This window comes from Squalius cephalus (assembly GCF_949319135.1).
Source record: "Squalius cephalus genome assembly, chromosome: 19".
Classification (NCBI taxonomy): Eukaryota; Metazoa; Chordata; class Actinopteri; order Cypriniformes; family Leuciscidae; genus Squalius; species Squalius cephalus.
The window spans coordinates 20,113,514-20,135,324 of record NC_137140.1 but is presented as its reverse complement, the minus strand read 5'-3'; the positions used below and the strand labels follow the sequence as shown (position 1 = coordinate 20,135,324).

General features: G+C 36.4%; 2 protein-coding genes across 3 annotated transcripts in view; both read left to right on the top strand.

Moving 5' to 3' along the window:
* Positions 1 to 53: 53 nt before the first annotated feature.
* On the top strand, positions 54 to 14,835 carry rgs9b (regulator of G protein signaling 9b). The gene is made up of 19 exons (XM_079851594.1): positions 54 to 314; positions 1,712 to 1,808; positions 3,615 to 3,665; positions 3,840 to 3,946; positions 4,328 to 4,379; positions 4,574 to 4,632; positions 4,845 to 4,921; positions 5,598 to 5,679; positions 5,821 to 5,883; positions 6,478 to 6,507; positions 6,608 to 6,669; positions 7,271 to 7,384; positions 7,500 to 7,615; positions 7,784 to 7,871; positions 9,561 to 9,699; positions 9,787 to 9,869; positions 10,018 to 10,141; positions 12,743 to 13,161; positions 13,829 to 14,835. The coding sequence occupies exons 1-19, from the start codon at positions 249 to 251 to the stop codon at positions 13,983 to 13,985; spliced, it is 1,986 nt and encodes a 661-aa protein (XP_079707720.1). The 5' UTR covers positions 54 to 248; the 3' UTR covers positions 13,986 to 14,835.
* Positions 14,836 to 15,293: 458 nt separating this feature from the next.
* mrtfab (myocardin related transcription factor Ab) overlaps positions 15,294 to 21,811 on the top strand; it is a 40,208-nt gene continuing 33,690 nt past the window's right edge. For both annotated transcript variants that reach the window (XM_079851268.1, XM_079851266.1), the window contains exons 1-2: positions 15,294 to 15,446; positions 16,234 to 16,304. The gene's annotated coding sequence lies outside the window, so the exon portion shown is untranslated. The remainder of the gene's footprint in view (positions 15,447 to 16,233; positions 16,305 to 21,811) is intronic.

Below are 21,811 nucleotides of genomic sequence, written 5' to 3'. Positions count from 1 at the left end.
GTGAAAACAACGACACCAGCGCCATCTACCGGAGATGACGTGTTAATGTTAACACTGCTTTCTGCGTACAGGTTTACCTACACGAGCAGAGCTGTTACCTGATTGGCGCACACAGTCATCGTCTTTGTGTGCACCAGTGATGATTATAGATTAGACATAGCCAAAACGATAGTACGATTACCTCCCGAGTATTTCTCATTTCATTCCCTGGTCTACGAGCGTCGAGAGACTGGCGTGAAGAAGCGAAGATGACCATAAGGAATGTGCGGGACCATGGGCAGCGTTATAGACCGCGCATGGCATGCCTGAAGAAGGTGGGTTGGAGCTCCATCCATGGCTCATCACCATCTGTGTTATTTACATTCTCGCCAATGAGATTCATTTTAAATTTGATTTATATAATCTAACAAATAGTCTTTCAAGCCTTAAGGTCTAATGATATGTTTGCTGGTCTTGGTCCTGTAAAGTGTAATTGAGCGCACCAATATAATTAGGCTGCTTGAATTCATATTATCGTGTAGGATTAATTAAAGCTGCCCATTTCAATTTCAATGGTGATCTATTCCATCCATTACGAATTTTAAAGCATCTTTTTTCTATATGCTAATATAAAAATATTGTTGCCTTGAATCCCTATTATTTTGAAAAGTATTCAAACACTGTCCATGTTTTGGTCACAGAGGAACTTTTTAATTGCTTAGATTGATTAAAATGGCAAAGTAAATTGCGTTTGTCATGTTTGTTTTGATTGATTTAATTATTGTTGCATTTATTGTACATTGTTTTCAAGTCAGGATTTTTTTTTATTGATGATTTGACACTCCATGTACATTGTTTTCTTTTTTTGTGAGCTTCCTAGATATATAGCCTATTTTTAAATGTTTTCCAGTTAAAAAATAGATTTTATTATCACTTCTGACCCACAACGATTCAATCAAACACTTCTAATTAAAATGAGTTAATTGTGAATGAAATTATACATATTAATATACAAATCAACATTAAGCTTAAATTGCTGTGTTAATAACTGAAATCAAACTGGATTTAAAAAATCTAACTCTATGACCACTTTGAAATTAATTAATGATGAACAAAAAATGATTAACTCATAAAATCAATTTATAAATTAAACACATTTTTACAATTCAAATGGATTCTAAAGATGTTAAGACCTAATAATAAAACACTTTTTACATTGATAGGTGTTAATTGACTATTAGCAGCTTACTCTCAGAAAAGGTCACTGTGTGCTAATAGTATTAGTATAGCTTTGTCATGAGCCTCTGGTATAATGCAGTCCCTCTTCTATCGCTACGGTACTTCAAACCCGACAGTATGATCCACTAGACCATATATCATTGGTGCACTACTTTGCTCTTGACCAATGCACTGATAATGACCCAATAACTCGGCCAAGAGCTTTCTGTGATCCAGACCAGGGTCCATGAGTTCACAAACAGTCTTCAAAAGCCAGAGACCCTGACAAAGCATGAAAAACTTCAAACAGCTGAGTCACAAATCAATCACTGAGTATATTTCAAAGGGGTCAGCCGCAGCCCCTTCAGACCATAAACCAGCAGGGAAGACTTCACGGTGGAATAATTTAGTGAGACGTGCACACAGGCTGCCACGAGATAAAAAGGCCTAGAAGGACATTTGTCAGCATAGATTTTGCATTCTCATGTTGCACGTCCCATTTTTTCCATGTTAGGTGGAGACTGTGGTGTTGGAGATGCAGGACCCCAAAACTGGAGTGAAATCTCAGACCCAGAGGCTTGTTATCACAACCATCCCACATGCCATAACAGGTGAGATCATCAAAAATGGCTGCCGTTTACATCAGTTGGTACTATTACTCAAGAAGGAATCTTTAGAGAAAAATGTGAGATGTGAGACGCAGCATCTATAGTGAAGGATAGTGAGCTCACCTACGTATTTGTATTGATTTCTGCAGTTGCAGCATTACTCCTCGGGAGTGCTAGTCATCTGTGCGGTCCATGCATTTAGAGTCTGTTTATGTGGGTCTGAGACTGAAGAATCTATTGCCATGACAACCTTTGAGCAGCTGGCTGCAATGACTCTCTCCTCTAGACTGCATGGTTTCAGGAAGGAGAGCTCTTGTAATCTCCACTCTTGGTCTTAAATGCTGCCAGCCAACTACATACAGTAACATAAACGACATTGCTTAAAGGGTTAGTTCACCCAATAATGTCATTAATTATGTCATTAATTACTCACCCTGACATTCGTTTAGATTCGGAACTCAAATGAAGATCTTTTTAATGAAATCTGAGAGCTTTGAAGGGACACATATGCAACTAACACTTTCAAGCCCCAGAAAGGTTGGAAAGATGTCATTAAAGTCATGTTAAGCGGTTTAATCTCAATTTAATGAAGCAAAAAACAAAACATAATTACCACATTAATTACGCGTGTTCACGCAACAACATCAATACAACACGTATGCGCCGTAGTGCTGTCGTGAACGTGTAATTGAAAATTAATATTTTGTAAATAAAGTGGTAAATTATATTTTTTGCGTTTTTTTATACAATTGAGGTTAAACCACTGGAGTCACATGGATTGATGTCTTTACTACCTTTCTGGGGCTTGAAAATGGTAGTTGCGTAGCTGTTAATGAAGGGACAGAAAGCTCTCAGATTTCATTAAAAATATCTTCATTCTAAAGATGAACGAAAGTCTTACGGGTTTGGAACGACTTGAGGGTGTGTAATTTCATTTTTGAGTAAACTAACCCTTTAAACTTAATTGGAGCCTGTGATTCTTCACAGCATTTATATATATATAATTGATTTATTGGAAAGACACCCAAGGTTTTTATTTAAAAATTCATTGAAATGGTATGGTATTCTCCTCAGGCTAGCAGGCACTAATGAAGCCACTCAGATTCACCCCTGCAGAGATCTTCTCATTAGTCTCCTGTTACGAGGACCTCAGCGGGACGCACACTGGTGGACCAAGCCTATTTTGAGAGTGCACCTTAGTTTTGTGTCTAATACTCACTATTGTTTTGCCTGTAATGCTTTTGATGAATCTCTTACTTGAAATTATACTTATAAATTGTATATAAATTATATACTTAATCTCAGCCTCTATTTTTGCTTCCAATTTAGCATTTCTTTCACTTATACTCTATATTATGTTTCATACGTATATGCTTATGTTAGTATTGATTGACCGTCATGAGACTTCTCTCCAGTGTTATTTTAATAATGTTTTAAACTATTAACTCTGTATTTTGCCTAAACAAACTCCTAATTACTGCTTATAAATAGTTAGTAGTGTAGTTAGTGTAGGGATGTAGAATATGGTCATGCAGAATAAGGCATTAATATGCGCTTTATAAATACTAATAAACAGACAATATCCTAGAAGTGTTCATACCAATAAGCAAGTAGTTAGTAGTGAGAATTGGACCCTAAACTAATGTGTTACCTTAATTTTGTTATGGTTTTAGTTTTAGTTGGTTATAGTAACCCTGCTTCTCTCTCTCTAGTCTCTCGTGGTGTGTGTGTACTGATAAATCCTGGTGGGCAGATTCAATCTGAAGGCCAATTTTCTCACCCACTCATAATCTTTTATTGTTCTTTCAGGGGAAGATATTGTTGCATGGATTTCTAATCACTTAAAAATAGATGCTTCTGGTAAGTCAAGTACATTGTTTTTTTGTGTATAATAATGATAAGAATATCTCCCAGTCAAGGTCTTTATATTACAGATCTGCTTGAAGAAATATATTCTAGTGCTATAAAATATGATGGGGTGAGATGTGGTACTGTCTAGATCAATGAAGTAACTTTCTCACACTTAATGTTTAGAGGCCCAAGCTATGGGGACCATGATGGTGGCGTTTGGGTACATCTATCCACTACAAGATCATAAGAGACTTATCATTAAACCAGACGCATCCCTGTATCGCTTTCAGGTAACTTGAAACATTAAATTGACCAAAAGTGACAGTAAAGACATTTATAATGTAACAAAAGAAAATCTATTTCTAATAAATGCTGTTCTTTTGAACATTCTATTCATCAAATAATTCATCAGCTTTGCCATCACATGACTAAAATTTGAATATATATTACAATAATAAGCCGTTGTAATTGTATTAATATTTCACAGTGTTTACTGTATTTTGATCAAATTAATGCAGCCTTTGTGAGCATAAGAGAAAACATTAAAAAAATTGAATGAAGCCTTTCCACACATTTTGATAGCACTTTTTGCAGTGCCTTATGACTTGACTCAATGTAAATGCTTCTTTGTACTAATCTTTTACATTTTTTCCATACATTTCTTCTTCCAGACACCATATTTTTGGCCTGCACAGCAATGGCCTGTGGAAGACACAGACTATGGTGTGTAATCATCTTTCATTTTCCATGCATGCTGATAGGTTGTCATAGCAATAATACATAGTGAGGTTATTCATTATGCTTTCAAACAGCTGTCTGAGACAAAGAATTTGATAAATTGTTTTCTTGTTGAGTCACATCGCATGTTTCAATTGGCTTTTATTGACAAGGTCAGATGTTTTTATGTGCATTTCCAGCAATCTATTTGGCAAAGAGAAATATACGCAAGAAAGGGATGTTGGAGCTGTATGAACAGGTAATACCACGTCGTATTCTTCATTAATTTCTTTGAAATCTTTTGCTAAAATAAGACCTATTATGTTGTAATGCATAAAAATATTTTTCATTTACTATAATAAACTAATTACTATATACTAACTATACTATACTAAGACAAATTACTATACTTAGGAAGTAAAACACACAATAAATACATATGACATAAAATGTGTCTGTTTCTCAACCCAGGAAGAGTACAACAATCTTTACAAATGGATGAATCACAAGTGGGATTTTATTGTAATGCAGGCCAAAGAGCAGTACAGGTGGGTCACACGTGCTTTACTTAAACTATTGAAGAATATTTATGATTTATCATGGATCAGTCCGAGAATGGGTCTCATGTACGTGAGTTATTTGAACTTATACTACGGAGCTGTTGAATGCTTGAATCTGATTGGTTGACGAACGTTCTAAGGTGTGCAATTATTTTCATGGAAACACAGCGAAAGTAGTTCCAGGCAGGTCTTGACCGCATTACAGTTCCAAATCACTTCACCAAATGATTTCAGTCATTTCAAAGGTCTTTACAGCCTTCATAACCAAAACCCACAACGACACTGACCGAGCAAATAAATATAGGTAACAATAGGATAAAGACGACAAATTATTGGTTATTTGTATATGTTTTTTGCCAGAAAATTATGTTTTATTATGTACGGACAGCACATACTCTCTTTCTCCCAAGAACATCTCACAAAACATTTCCGCAAGATTCACAATAGGTGCATATGTACATCAGTTTGTTCATAAATTTGGAGTATTCTAAATGAGCAACCGCATGCCTGATTTTTGTTATTTGCATAAAACTGTGAGAAAAGATTTTTTCTTTTCATTCCTTTCTTGATGTTTTCAAGACTTACTTGATTTGTTTTTCAATATATATTTAATTTATATAGTTAAACTATTTGTGCCTATTTCTATTATTGCCTATTTGTATAGGGCGGGTAAGGAGAGGAAGAAGCCGGACCGGGTGGTTTTTGACTGTCAGGAACGGGCCTACTGGGTTGTACATCGGCCACCGGTGAGTTACCTCTGGACTGGAATTTTAAGGAATTTGAATTATCTTGCTATTTTCCTAATTCTGCTGTCAGGCTCCTGTTAAATAAAGCTTCAGAACATTTGAAAGACATTATAGTTAAATATAAGTGTGTTATTTTCACAGCCTGGAACGGTTAGTGCCATGGACCATGGACTCGACAGGATGGTCGACCCCAATTTGGAGGAGGTAAAGGTATGTGTGACAATTAATTATAACTTCTAAGGAACCAAAATAGGTCTTTTTTTTTAAAGAAATGGCAAAATTATGACAAGTAGGCTTTCAAAATATTGTGTGTCTGATGAAGAATCTTGGACTATATAACCAACATTAACAGATATTACTGCTGAGATTATCAAGGCTTATCAAGGATATTTCTAGAATGTCATCTTATATCCAATAGGATTTAAGTGATCATAATCTCACTGCTTAGCACTCCAAATGTCTCATTGTGTTCAATAAAATAGGCTTGTCTTACACTCTTTCTCACATTCTTTTCTACAGATTTGATTCCTAAACTTACATGTAGAAGCACATGTAATCAGACGACTTCAAAATGAAAGCACATTCTCAATGGATCATAAATTGGGCGCTGTGTAATTGAAATATGAATATCTGCTTTTAAAATGACATTGCAAGTCCACAAAGCAACCATATTCACTCTCTCTTCACTCATAACCCAAACATGTTCAAATGTCAATATTATACTTTTAAAACTATCCTCTAGCATGAGTCACCATTCCCTTTCTTAGAACTTAAACTGCTTCTAAAATTGTTTTTCAGAAAAAAACACCTGACTTCTACAGAAGAATTGTAAGTACCAAAGAACTAGCTCAAATATTTAGTTGCAAAAGACAATGATCAAATATAAAATTTGTTAGTTTTTGACCAACGATTCATTGTTTTCTTGCAGATTATTTTCACGCAGCAGTGTATCATGAGACCAAGGGTGAAGTCATCTGTGTCGATTGGAGCGTATGTTACTGTGATATAACAATTCCTGTTATGACTTGCATTAGATCAAGTATCCTGCACTAAAAAACACATTTTTTATCATTTAAATATCTAAAATATTTTAATATATAATTATATAAATATATTTGTATTAAATATCTTTAAAGTCCCCTTGTAGTCAATAATTGTATCTCTTAAAACTCATCTTTGATCACCAAAATTACACATTTAAATGTTTTTTTCCTTGGAAAAAAAAATCTTAATGCCTTTAAATAACTTGAATGGAACTCTACACCCTTGTCTATTCGGTTCTATGAATATGCAAATTAGCCCCGCCTCCACTCACTCACACCAGCTCAGAGATCCACTCGTTGAGGTGATTGGTTACCAGGTAGTTTGTGACGTCAGAAACACCAGCGTTTTTAAAACACGTTTTTGAGACTGTCTTTGGTTCACTGCCGTTTTAAGGAGAAAATACTCAGCAATGGTGTTGATTTGCACATGGTTTGTCTTAAAGCATATTAAAAACACCACATAGACATATAAACAACATTAAAAGCTTTTAATAGACTTTAATATATTTTAATCATTTTATTTTCAATTTTATTGTAATCTTTTGCAGACTTGTTAAGTACTCGACAACATACAAAGAGCATGACCCATTTCTCCACTCCTGCCTCCCAAGTAACCCCTGGGTAACGGATGATGTTACATACTGGAACCTCAACATGCCAAAGTGAGCTCCAATATCTTAAAGTGTTTCAATGTCAGAAACAAACATTTTTATGTGAAATAATAGCACATTTTTCCCTCATTTAAAACCTTGATGATAATGTACTCTGTGTGTACAGTGTTGAGATCCCTACTAAAATGAGAGTGGAGCGCTGGACTTTCAGCTTTGCAGAATTGCTTTCTGACCCTCGAGGAAGGGATGATTTTCGCCTCTTCCTTAAAAAGGAGTTCAGTGGTATGTATTATTTATCATGTAAATTTAACAATGTTGGCTTTTTTTTTTTTTAGGTGACTTGTTGTGTGAGTTCTGCCCTTTTTAAGAATGGAATTAAATGGTTGATATTCAAATTCAAAACTGTCATTTATTAGGGGAGGTTGTGACTATAATCTGATTGGTGAATAGGTGAGAATCTTGCCTTCTGGGAGGGATGTGAGGATCTGAAATGGGGTGCTGCGGAGACAATGAAAGAAAAAGCTCAGCAAATTTACAAGTAAGCATCACATTTTGGCCTTTTGGCAAAATAATATACAGATATTATATTATATTATATTATATTATATTATATTATATTATATTACTCACGGTTTTGTCCACAAAGATGATGAAGAAAGGCGAATTCAATCCAAATGCAATATAACTTTAATAAGCTTAAAGAAAAGCAAAACACTCCATTGAGTAAAAGACATAACTGTGTGCACTTAGAGGTCATTTACACGACACTGTTTTCATTTAAAAACGGAAGGCATTTTATGCATTTTGGCTGATCATTTACATGACAACGGTGTTTTGGTGGCATGAAAACTACTGTGTAAACTACAGAAACGCGAATCTGTTAAACGGTGATGTCATTCACATGCGTAAGCTATTACGTGTTTAGTCTATAGGTTTTTTTTAGGAAAGGATACAGATATTAACAGTAAAAAATAAGGGCATACGGACATCATCACAAGTGGTTATACGGATTACACAAATCAACACAATATAACATTTTGTCATCATGAAAAATTAAAGGTTCCTTACAATAGACTTTGTGTTAAAAGGTTTTGACATTTTCTTAAAGGAAGTAAAAAGCGACTTTATATCAGAGGAAAACATTCTAAAATTGGGATTACAGTGAATGTTTCTGGCTTTGTGAAGATGAAATTGACCCGAAAGCAAAGTAATAATAAAGATTAACATCCTTAGAGAGAAAATCGGACAAAAAAATGATAGAGTGCACTGTAGTAAAAGAATGCGTATGTGCGCAGGCGCATAGTCTTTTTTTACAAAGTGACATCCCCAACAGCTTGTCTGGCTTGTACAATACAGCGTTATTAGTCGTTTTCGTGGATCCATGTGAACGAGGATCGTTTTAATAACGTTGTCATCTGTACAAAGAAAAACCTTTCCGTTTTTAGCACATATTTGTCGTGCAAATGTACCCTTAAACATAAACAATACACCAGACCCAGAACTGAAGGAAATGAGGACTTAAATGCACAATGATAATGAACCAAACTACAAGCAGGTGTGCTAATTAATCACTAACCTTCAACTTAACTCAAAGGAAACTGGAAACCAATGATAAGCATACTAAAGTTCTTGAATTTGAAACTAAAGAATAACTGTGACAATAGTGCACTGTTCAAATGTTTGAGGTCGATTCTTTTGTGTTTTCGTGAGGAATCTCTTATCTAGGCTGCATTTATTTTATCAAAAATACAGTAAAAAAAAATCTAATTGTATCATAATTTAAAATAACAGTTTTTTTTATTTTAACATATTTTAAAATGCCATATATTCCGGAGGTTTTTCAGCATCATTACTCCAGTCTTCAGTGTCACATGATCCTTCAGAAATCAATATAATATGCTGATTTAGTGCATATTTATCATTATTTCAATGTTAAATACAGTTGTGCTTAAAAAGAAAATACGGTATATGGTAATACTTTTTTGTAGTCTTAATAAAAGTCTTTATTGTCATTGTCTTTTGATCCATTTAATGCATTGTTGCTGAATAAAATATAAATTTCATAACAATTTATATACTATATATACATATATAGTTTTATGTAAAATATTAAAATATGTATATTTTAATATATGTTATGTTTTCCATTTTCTCTACATGTTTTAAACATTAATTAAACTAATTACATTAGCATTTAATCCAGTCATTTTTACTCTTATTTGATCAGGACCTTTTTGGCACGTGGAGCTCCACGTTGGATCAACATTGATGGCAAAACAATGGACATAACAGTGAAAGGTTTGGCACATCCTCACCGTTATGTACTGGATGCTGCCCAGACTCACATTTATATGCTCATGAAAAAGGTATCTGATCTCTTGTAAAACTTTGCACCTCAAACGCTTGTGGCCTTTATGAATGAAATTAATGTTAGCTTTGATCTGGCGTTTAAGGACTCATATGGGCGATATCTCAAGTCCCCGGTGTTCAAGGAAACTCAGAAGAAGGCCATTGCTCCCGAAGCACACAGATTCAGGTTAGATGTGCCTTTCTGTTAGTTCCTCTTTATATGTGTATATATATATATATATATATATATTTATATATATATATATACGGTAAACTGCTTTATAATACGTAAGTGACATTAAGAATGATCTTTATTCCTTTCTAATGTCTTGTAGTGAGACACAGTTGGAGCAGAATTCCAAGAGAAGGCGTCCCAGCCTGAGTCCCATCATGCTGAGACAGCAGGAGGAAGAACAGAAAGCCAAACTTGCAGCAAGTGGACCGGTGGACATCACACAGGTCATGAGCAAACTGGAAAAGAAACAGAAAAAGTGAAAGGAGACCGAGCAAAAATACAATAGATTTTAACAAATATTTATGATAAACAAAAAGGATAACCACCATTCTGGTCAAAGCAATAAACTATTTTGCAAGCCAATATGTTTATATAGGGAGCAATAGAGTTTTTGTTGCTATGCTAATGCTCTGTCTGCAATATCACACAGATATTTCTAGTTTTTGAAAGCTTGCTTGATATGTTTTAAAATGTCATCAATTTGTGCAATCCATTTTGCTGTTTTATTAGGCCATTGTGTGTTACTCTTTCCCAGACTTGTTTACTCATTCACAATAATTTGAAACCTTTATGTCATATTTATGTTTTGTCAAACTTTATACATGTTTATATATACATGTGCAGAAATTATCAGATGTTGCCCTGCTCATTACTTAAGTTTGTCTCATGTTTGTTCCATGTTTGTAGCAGTTTCCTTGTAAATCATTACTTTATTGAAATATATAGTAAAACCATTTCTGCCATCTGTGGTCACATCATGTGTCTTTGTCATTCATGATTGTTTTTGAGTGAAATGTACATTATATATGCATCTCATCAGTGTGTGCATAGTTACCATTTGTCAAAATAACTGGCCTGATAGGAAATGAACATGCAATCTATTCTGTCTATCTATAATTTACTCACATTCATGTGTTTTGAAACCGGCATGACTTGCTGTATTTCGAGAGCACATGAGAAGATATGGATAAGAAATAAGAACAACAGGATGAACAAGCTGCTTATTTCCATTCAATGAAAGTGAAAGGTGACCTTGCGTGCCAAGTAAGATTTTCAAGGCAACAGTATCAGTGCAGGACTAGTCTTCTTTTGAAGCTTGACAACCTCTGGCCCCCATTCACTTTCATAAATATTCTGCTAAACCTGTCCTGTTGTGTATGACAGAAGAAATAAAGTCAAATGGGTTTAGTACAACATGAAGGTGAGTAAATGAAAATAATAAAACATTCTGTTGAATATGTCACTAAAAAATACTAAAAAGAAAAATTAGGTAAGCTGGGAGAAATTCAGTAAGATTTGCAAAGCATAGATATTTAAAAATAAAAATTGAAATTGAAAAATAAATTACTGTGTCACATAAAAAAATAATACAAAGGCCTAGTTTCACAAACAGGGATTAGATTAAAAACAGTGACTTGAAAATATTTCCAGGAAAAACTATGACGTATTTTGTATTGTGATTATAGCTGTCATGCTTGTGTTGCTCTCATACTAATGCAATTCTTTTATTTGCAGTAGATTCTATTTTTTAAATGGATTAAAATGATCCAGGATAAATTTCACCAACTGCTCCTATTGCATTTTACCAACTGCTCATTTGTATACTGTATATATGGGCAAAATTATTGGGACACATTGTGATGATGCCACCTTCACAATAAGTCAGTTCATGAAATTTCATCCTTGCCAGATAGTCCACAGTCAACTGTAAGTGGTATTATTGGAAAGTGGAAGGGTTTAGGAACAACAGCGGAAGACCACATAAAGTCACAAAATGTGGGGTCGCCAAGTGCTAATCGCATAAAAGTTGCCAATTCTCTGCTGACTCTATAGCTGAAGACTTCCAGCACTTGCATTAATATCAGCACAAAAACTGCTGTGGGAGCTTTTTTGGAATGGGTTTCTTGTTGCATGCAAGCCTCACATCTCCAAGTACAATGTAGTCGGATGGAGTGGTGTAAAACACGCTGTCACTGGACTCTTGAGTAGTGGAAAGTCTGGTGGCCGAGTCTGGATTTGGCAAATGCCAGTAGAACATTACCTGCCTGGCTCCATTGTGCCAACTATAAAGTTTGGTGGAGGAGGGATAATGGTATGGGGGCTGTTTTTCAGGGGTTAGGCTATAGGCTAATACTTCCAGTGAAGGGAAATCTTAATGCTTCAGCATACCAAAACAATTTGGACAATGCTATGCTTCCAACTTTGTGGGAGCAGTTTGCGTAAAGCCCTTGACTGGGACCTAGAGCACAAAGCAAGGACCATAAAAACAAGGTTGGTTGAGCCTTGGTTGAACCTTTGGGGTGAACTGGAATGGAGGTTGCGAGCCAGGCCTTCTTGTACAACATCAGAGCCTGAATAGTAATGAATAGGCAAAAATCCCTACAGAAACACTCCAAAATCTTGTGGAAAGCCTTCCAGTGGAAGCTGTTATAGATGCAAAGGGGGACCAAGTCTATATTAATGACTATATATTTAGAATTCACGGTGTATTTACAGTGTCATTACAGTTCCTGTTGGTTTAATGGTCAGGTGTCCCAATATTTTTGTCAATGTATGTCATATTATCCAAACAGAATGAGTGTTGTAATCTGATTCTATTTATTTTTAAATCACAAAAAAACAGCCGTTTTAACAGGGGTGTGTAGACTTTTTAAATCCACTACATATCTGTTTCATTTATTTCTTGGATGTATAGGGAAGAGGCCAAGAGCAGAATCTGTCAGGAATGGACTATAGTGCATTGTCTATATTTGATAGAGTCCAGGTTGTTTGACACAAATGTTCGTTAATACTAATAAATGCATTGCATGAACTGTGCCCTACAGCTCTGCCGGTTCACAGCACCCGTGCCTCATCTGGCCGTGTATACAGGCATTTGTGAAGCTCAATCTACTGCCTCCCCTGGGCTCATGACACTGCCCAACAGTGCTGCCTGCCCATCTCCCATCAGCGTGGCCATCGACAGTACTCCAGCCTCAGAGAGGAGGTTTGATGACAACGGAGGGCCTTCCTCCTCCCATTTCCCATCTATTGCAGAGGCGTCTGTATCAGAGGAAGAGAACCAGCCACCTGCCCCTAAGTCTCGCATGGCTCTATCACTGAGCAGACTCCTCCGCAGAGGATGCAACGCACCGTCTGTCTTTGCCAGCCTATCCCCGAAATGTGCTGTAGCTTCAGGGGGAGGCAGAGTACAACCGCTTGGAGTGGAGCCGCTAGCACAACCCCAGCCTAGAAGAATTGCAAAGTTAGTATTCACTTTTTGATTTTATTTCGTCCAATTGATTTTACAATACTGTTTTTCGATTTACAGTAAATTAAAAAGAATGTATTTTAAAGGCACACTATGCAGTTTCCGTTTTTGTCAAACAGCGACCCCTAGAGTCTCTGCGGAGTACTTATGTTTAACGTTACTGTCGTAAATACCACTCACGCAGAGCCATCTCTGCACTCTTCCGACCGCGCTTTCTCCGTTTTCTTCGTCGACTCTGCCATGATTCACGTCTGAAATGCGTGCTAGTGTCTTCCATAGAGGCTGCTTCATATGTTGTTGATGTATGTGACGTCGCGCCGTAAACAAGTCGTGATTCTAGCGAGATTATGGCAGGGCGCCACCTCTCAAACCTGCATTGCTGGTTTTGCCAGTGGCGTCCCCCTCCCCCCAGCTTTGCTGTCGGGATGATTCGCCCTACAACGAGTTTGTTTACCATCTAAATGATTTCGAAGCTGTTATATTAAGGTACAAATCTTGTATAGTGTGCCTTTAATGGCGCCAACAGGATAATTCCCACAATGCAGCTTTGAAATACAGTAACATACTGTATAACTGTCCTACAGTAAAATACAGTTCATTTTACAGTTAAATACTGTGTAATTTACAGAAATTGCTAACAGTGTTTGGTCTACTTTCACAGCTTTTTTCAAATCAAAGTCGACATCCCACCTGAATGCCGCATCTACCCCATTGATTCAGAAGATGAGGAGGATGACAGTCCTGATGCAGCAAGACGAGGCGTGAAAGAAATCATTTGCCCATGGGAAACTGTCACCAAACAAGATGGAGCTAGATAGAAGAGTCATTGACGAGTTAGTACACTCTTAAAAATAAAGGTTCCAAAAGAGGGTTTATGCAGCAATGCCATTAAAGGACCATATTTGATTCCCGGAAGAACCTGTCAGTGTAAAATAACCTTTTTTTGTTTGTTTTTGGTTTGAAGAACATCTAAAGTACCTTTTTCCAGTATAAAGAACCTTTTGTGGAAAGAAAAGTTTCCATGAATGTTACAGGTTCTTCATGGAACCATCGATGCCAATGAAGAACATTTATTTCTAAGAGTGTCGAGAGGAATTAAATACACTGAACCAATTCTTGTGTCATATTTTTTCTTACAACCCCAAGAAGGCTGTGTTTAGTAATGTATGAAGTAACCTCATCTCTAACTGAATTGTCTGTTATTTTTGATAGCTTTTAGGTAGTGCCTACATGTTATTGTAGCCAATGAAACTATTTGGTTAGTTAATGATGGTTTTATATACATAAATTCGTATTCTGATGTCACTGTTCTTTGACGACTGAAGGGGCCTTATTTTAAGAGATTTGCTTTGTTTGTTTGTTGAACTGTCGTCAGTTTGGTTAGTGGTGAGAACAAAAGATTTTGTACTTGGCTTGTTCACTGTTTTATATAGATGCGAAACATGCATAAATGTGAATCGCTTTAAGAAATGTTATTTTCATAGAAGTAAACAGTAAGGCAGTAAAACAGAATGTGGATACACATTTGCTGTCTGAATGTTTAGACCTTTAAAATGTTTACAGTTCAGAATGTGAATTTGTTCATGACTCATGTTTAAATTGTGAAAGTGCCTCAATAAAACATCTCAAAGTTAGTTATTTCGATGTGCAGTTGCTACATGTACGGCATATATTTGGCATCCAGTATAACTATTATTTTATTTTTATTGTATATTTTGTTTATTTTATGATAAAATGTCCCTACTGAGGAAACTGTAGAAGAAGAAAAAAAGATTGGTCATGGGAACTTTTATTTTAACACAAAGTAGCCTAGCCCTTTTTATAGTACTGCAAATGCAAACACAGGAATGTTATAATTGCCCGACTATATATTAACGAATGATTATGGTATTTATTTTTGGTTTTATATTTTTGTTCATTAAACTATTTTATTAACTGTTTGTTTGTTTATTCTCATCATTTATTATTGTTTGTTTATTATTTATATAATGTAAAGTTGTTTTGTTTAACAATTTATGATATTTTTATTTGATAAATTTCCCGATACTTGGGAGACAATTAATTAAAAAAAAAAAATGTATGTCCTGATCTGAAGATCGTGACGTTATTATTTTGAGTGGACTTTTATCTACAGGAAGTGCTGTGATTGCGGTGACTGGCTTCACAGTCCTATGCGGTTGTTGAGCTGCAGAGAGTAGCCGGATGCCTCAGTACAATTTTTTGAGTATATGAATACCTTTGTGAAGCCGAACGGTTGTTGCGTTTCACTTTGCTATTCGGTAAGTTGTTAAAATCAAACGGGTTCGCATGCGACTCTCCCTTTAAACGGTGAAAGTTTTAAAATAGTAATAACAAGCAGTGGAATGTGACAATTCACCCGCTTCTCATGTAACGTTATTGTTGCTCAGCGTACATTTCACTTGATCCACTAGTGTCTGTTACTACATACACGCAGCTGTCGCGACGAGGATCTGGCCTGCTAGCTGCTATATCTGGCCTGTTTGGGCTTGTTTAAAATGTTAAATTAATGTTTTTTCAAATGTATGAGCTTATCAGCAGTCGTCTCATTTCCTGCAATGTCGCATCAGAACATAAATGTGTAACAACAGGCGATAATAATGAAAGTGTTGTAAAGAAATGTATTTCGCGTTTTGTTTATTATTTAAGTCAAATATAATGCTGTAGTTGTTTAATTATACTATTTGTGCTCATATATATATATATATATATAGTTGGTGAGCTAGTGCTGGGACACACCTTCTAATCATCAACACATGCGGATCTTCCACTTGATGGATACAGACAATCTATCAAGGGGCTTATATATTAATAAAATCTGTATGGCCAAATTTATGTCAGATCTTCTATCTGCATGCTCATGAAATAGTATATCAGATGAAATGGACAACTGATTATTACATAAGCATCTGCATTGACTGTTATGACAACACGTTAGTATATCCTCAAAGCATAATTTTCCTATTTGGCTTTGGGGTATTGTACAGTGATTATGTGCTTGTATATATACAGTTTTTCATTACAAATGAGGGTCCTCTCTTTCATCAGGCTTTCAAGATGTTCTCAAACTGTGAGTGGAAATGAGGGTGAAATCTGTTATTGTGGATCTCATAATTAAGGTATTGTGCTCTTTAAAGTCACCATGATTCACCAAATCAAAATTGTCATTTTGTCATGAAATTATTTATATGGGCACATCATTCTTTTTAAAAAAAATCTTAATATTCATAATATTTAATGAAAATAACTTCCCTTCCCTCATGCAGCAACATATGATGATGTGTTTTTGGCAACCTGTCGCTCACATGAGATCACAGCAATAGCAAACAACAACAATCCAATCAATTCCCAATGTACAAAATTAAGTTCTGCTCTACATTTTTTCTTGTTTGAGAAGCCGTAACACTCTGATATACATCACAAAAGGGAAGAAAAGACTACATAACTTCCATTTCATTCTGACTTTAAAATTGATGTTTGAATAGCTAATGCTGTAGTAGAGTTACCAGCTTGGCTAATTTAGGGTTACTTCAGAATGGCCGATCTCTTAAAGGGATAGTTCACCCAAAAATGAAATTCCTGTCATTAATTACTCACCCTCATGTTGTTCCAAACCCGTAAGACCTTCGTTCATCTTCAGAACACAAATGAAGATGTTTTTGATGAAACCTTTCTGACTTTTTTGGGTGAACTAACCCATTTAAGGGCATGTCTATCTATGTTATGTATTTCTGACTGGTTAATGGGGCATGGGGTTACCGGCATCACTTGTGAATTGCTCGGGTGATGTTTGTGTTTTTAGAATTACTTCTGTGGCTGATGGTTAAAGGCAGGCGTGGACGTGCACAATGAGGAATGTCAGAGAGCATAATGTCTTTCCCCTTGTCAGTGTACTAAACCTGAACACTGCATGTCTGAACACTGTTTCTCAAGTAAAGTAGGAATGTTCCTGCAAGATAATCCCACTATTTGATATATAAGAGATGGTGTGCAGCCAGTCTGTAATTTTTACAAAATACAGTCCTGCAGGGTGATTGAGACGGGCGCATGAATCTCAGGGGTCTTGTGTCACCTTGGAGGGTTTATTTTGCGATAATTAATAACCTGCTGACTGTACATTATTCTGCTTATTGTACAGCTATTTGTCTAGTAAATAAATGCAGACATTTAGTATTTATTTTATTATGAAATTATTATAGAATTATTTCATCTTACTTGTAGAATTGTTTAAAGATTCTACTAATAAAAAATCGTCCATTATGGATTCAACCAATGATTCTCCAACTTTTTGACTCAAAGACCCCCACACCCCATATTTTTTGGGAGTGGTGTTTTAAATTAATTAACCATTTTAATATTAATAATAATTGTTTAATTTAAGTACTTTAAGTCATCCTGCGGCCCCCTTGGTAATTTACTGAGGGCCCCTGGTTGAGAACCACTGTATTAAACAAGCCTCTAAAACATGTTTTTATGTATTTATGCATACCATAAAATTAATACTTAACTACTATATTTCAACTGCTTAGTTGCACAGTGCTGCAAATGAGCTGTTCTGACTCGGTATGAGATAAAAGGCTTGATATGAAAGTAGAACTGGTAGGCCTATGTTGCCATGAACAGCTGTAAAATATACAACATAGCATTATAAAAGTATTTGACCTCTCAGTAATGCTATTGACCAATCAGAATCAAGTATTCCAGAGAGCATGAGTGTGATAAGCCAGCCAGGTTTTAGTGTTAACATGTGTTATTGATTTTATTTTTATTATTTTAATTCATAGCTGGCAGGAGACGGTGTAATCTAATAGTACTTCTCAAAGAAAAGGGCAACTTGCAGGTTTTGAAACTTGATTGTAAACATTAGGCTTACAGCAATAGGAAAAACATTTAAATAGTCTCAAAAGGCTTGTTAAATATTAGGTAACAATTCAAAAGAAATATGATTCTTTCTACTCCACCTCTCTTCTCATGGGACGTCGGGGTGGGATTGCCATGTCGATAGACTCTGGATGCTGATGAGCTCATAATGAAGAATGCATCAGCTTACAAGATGGGCGAAGCTTACAGAAAGCAAAAACTCAATCATGCAGTTTGACATTGATTTTGGCTGCTCTAAAAGAACAGCCTTCAGCAATCACTTCACTAATATTTGGATCTCTAGCCCTTAAAGGGATAGTTCACCCTTAAATGAAAATTACCCTATGATTTACTCACCCTCAAGCCATCCTAGGTGTATTTGACATTCTTCTTTAAGACGAATACAATCGGAGTTATATTGAAAAATGTCCTGGCTCTTCCAAGCTTTATAATGGCAGTGAATGGCCGTTTCTGTTTTGAAGTCCTTCAAAGTGCATCTATCCATAATAAGTGTTTCACACGCCTCTAATTGGTTAATAAAGGCCTTCTGAAGTGAAGCGATACGTTCGTGTAAGAAAAATATCCATATTTAAAACTTTATCGACTAAAATAACTAGCTTCCGGTCATACGGTCGGTACGCATCGGTTTATGGCGAAAGAGTGACCCTTGACCTGACGCATTGACGAACGCGGGAGTGCAGGATAGAGCAAAACAAAACACCAGTCACAAATTAGAAGTCTAAAACGACAATTTTTAAAGAGAAATATCGGAGGAGCTTGAGTTTGTTGCCCAGCTCTGTTAGTTTGAACCACAAAAAGCGTCTAAACTTACGATACTCATCCTACGTCATACATGTGTCACGGGTTACTCTTGTGGCGCAAGTCAACTTGCGTAGGCCGTCTGCCGGAAGCTAGTCATTTTAGTTGATAGTTTTAAAATAGATATTTTTCTCACACTAACATATCGCTTCACTTCAGAATGCCTTTATTAACCCCCCAGAGCCGTGTGAAACACTTTTATCATGGATGGGTGCACTTTGATGGAATTCAAAACAGAAAGATGAATGTCATATACACTTAGGATGACTTAAGGGTGAGTAAATCATGGGTAAATTAAATTTTTGGCTGAACTATCCCTTTAAATCAGTTGTACCCAAAAATGAAAATTCTTTCTTATGTGGAACATAAAATAAGATATTCTTAAAGAATGTTGGTAACCAAATATTTTTGGTTTGGATTGACTTGAATTATATGGGGAAAAATACAATGGAAGTCAATAGAAAACGAAATCTGTTTGTTTACCGACATTCTTCAAAATCTCTTCTTTTTTTTGTGTTTCACAGAAACTTATGAATGAATTTTTATTTGATGGACTATCCCTTTAAATGTCAGTAGGGCCTGGTTTCACAGACAGGGCTTAGTTTAAGCCAGGATTAGGCCTTAGTTCAAATAGGACATTAAAGGGTTAGTTCGCCCATTTAAGACATGAAGTTGTATGCAGTCCTTACCAGCACTATAGTGCATACACACTGACCCACTCTGTGGTCACCTCCCTGGTCAGAGTTCTGGCCGCTCGAAGTTTTTCAAGAAAGTATTCCCGGTTAGTTTCCGGGGCCTCAAAACTGTGCGTTTTTACGTGAAAAAATTATATGCATTTCAAAGCTTGATTAATTTACATCACAAAAAACACTCCGGGCAAAATTCATACCTCAGTTTTAATCGGCACTATTTTCTTTCCATTTCTATCAATCCGCGCTGCTGTCAACGTCAACAGTGTGCACGTTCCGATGTGCCGGGATCACCGTTCAGATTCCATCGTTATATCCCTATATACTGTTTTAATATTAGACCTCTTTTCACGTGGTTTCCACTGGAGTCTAAACATCAGATTGTTTACCGTACAGTTTAGACATGGGATCATAAAGTTAGTAAATGGAGCTTACCCATACATGCCAACCCTCCCGATTTGTCCGGGAGACTCCCGAATTTCAAAGCCCCTCCCGAAAATCTCCCGGACCGACCTTTCTCCCGAATTTCTCCCGATTTCCACCCGGACAACAATATTGCTACACCATCCGTCACTGGGCGCCGTTTCAGACCAAACGCTTGCGCTCCCATGGCGTCTGTCGTTGCTATGCAACCAAACTGCGCTCTCTATGATGACGACGAAGAAGTATCAGCAAAGGATTAATTGACCTTTCGCCGGCCCCTCCCCCAAAACGGCCATTGTCCAATCACACATCATAGCAACCGTTACTATGTGAGCAGGTCCGACAAACATTAGCAAGATGGTGAAGCGTGCGCCCATGGCGTTTGTAAATCGGACATTACATACCCCGAGAGATTGTCTGGAGGAGTTATGTTCTTTCCATTCCCAAAGCCGAAAACACAACGTGAGCGGTGCCTACAATGGATAAAACAGTGTGGACGGCCCCAATCCCAGTTAAATGTGTCGAACATTACGAGGCATAAATACGTCTGCTGGCTGTGGTATCGATGGCTACTTAAAGTTTTTTTTTGTTTTGTTTTTCTGATCTGAAAAACTATCCTATCTGTAACTCAAAAAACATAATATTGTCTGAACCGCGAGTTTTATGATCCGTTGCCCCACTAATAAATATTATGGTCTCAACCGCGATTTTTGTGATCTGTTGTCCCGCTAATAAATATTATGGTAACGTTAAGTGCATTATGAAAGACAAGCAATGAAAGTTATTTAGATGCAAATTAAGGCTATGTCTGGTTAAGCAGTTATTGTGTGATTTCGTTTATTGTGCTTTGTCAACTTGAAGCATGAATTTGAGAAAGAAAATCATTTTTGGAAGAAAATGCACCACATACTTTTGTCAATGATATAGGCCTAAGTTATAGCTAAAAGATTGTAAAAGCTTTCAGTTCACCTGCCTAATTGTAGTTGAAAAGTCAAATTAAGCTTGATTAATGATATACTGTGACTGATCAAATAAACTACAGCATCGGGAATATAACTCCCATGTGTTGCAGCATTTAAAATTTTAGTCATATGCGAAAAAACACACATAAGAAATTATTGCTGACAGCACTTTTATTTTCAGAGACAGTTTTTTCTTTCACACAAAAACACAACAGTAAGTGTCTTACAATGCTTTTAAACACTTGTTTCCTTGTTCTTTGCCATAATCACAAATGATGTGTATGAACACCGGTAAGCATTAGCCCCTCGATAGAGACGTAGATAGTAGTCGTGTCTCCTTCATTGCGTATTTTTATATTATAATATATCCCTCCACTGCATACTGTAACCCTTTTTGCCTCAATCTGGAGGATATCGCGGAGGTATTGCTCCAAAAAAGGTCACTGACACGCACGGGTATACCTTTTTCAGTCATGGCAATCTGTCGCGCTGGTCGTGTTTGACCATTTGTTTGTCGGACGTAGCAACAGTAACTAAGGGGGGCGGGGCTCGGCGAAAGGTCAATTGATTTCTAGCCCTCGCATTAGCTTTACTACTAGATATATTTCTGGAGATGAGAAGGAAAAACCCGCCTGGAAAAACTAGCGCACCACGTTGCTTCCATTATGAGCGTGCTCACCGCGGCCGCGCGCCTACGGTTGAAATAACGACCTTGAGCGCGAAAAAGACGCGATATGTGAACGGCCCCTAGAAGCAGACGTCTGAAATGAAAGGCAAGAACAGCAGCTATTTATTTAGCTTTAGACTGTTACATGAAAATTTAAAAATGAAATGTCATAATTATAATGTTTTGAGAGTTTACTTATGTAATTG

Coding starts and splice junctions, on each gene's coding strand:
- rgs9b (XM_079851594.1), top strand. CDS start 249: ATGACCATAAGGAATGTGCGGGACCATGGGCAGCGTTATAGACCGCGC. Junction 3,666..3,839: donor CTTAAAAATAGATGCTTCTG/GTAAGTCAAGTA, acceptor CTTAATGTTTAG/AGGCCCAAGCTATGGGGACC. Junction 7,385..7,499: donor TGGAACCTCAACATGCCAAA/GTGAGCTCCAAT, acceptor CTGTGTGTACAG/TGTTGAGATCCCTACTAAAA.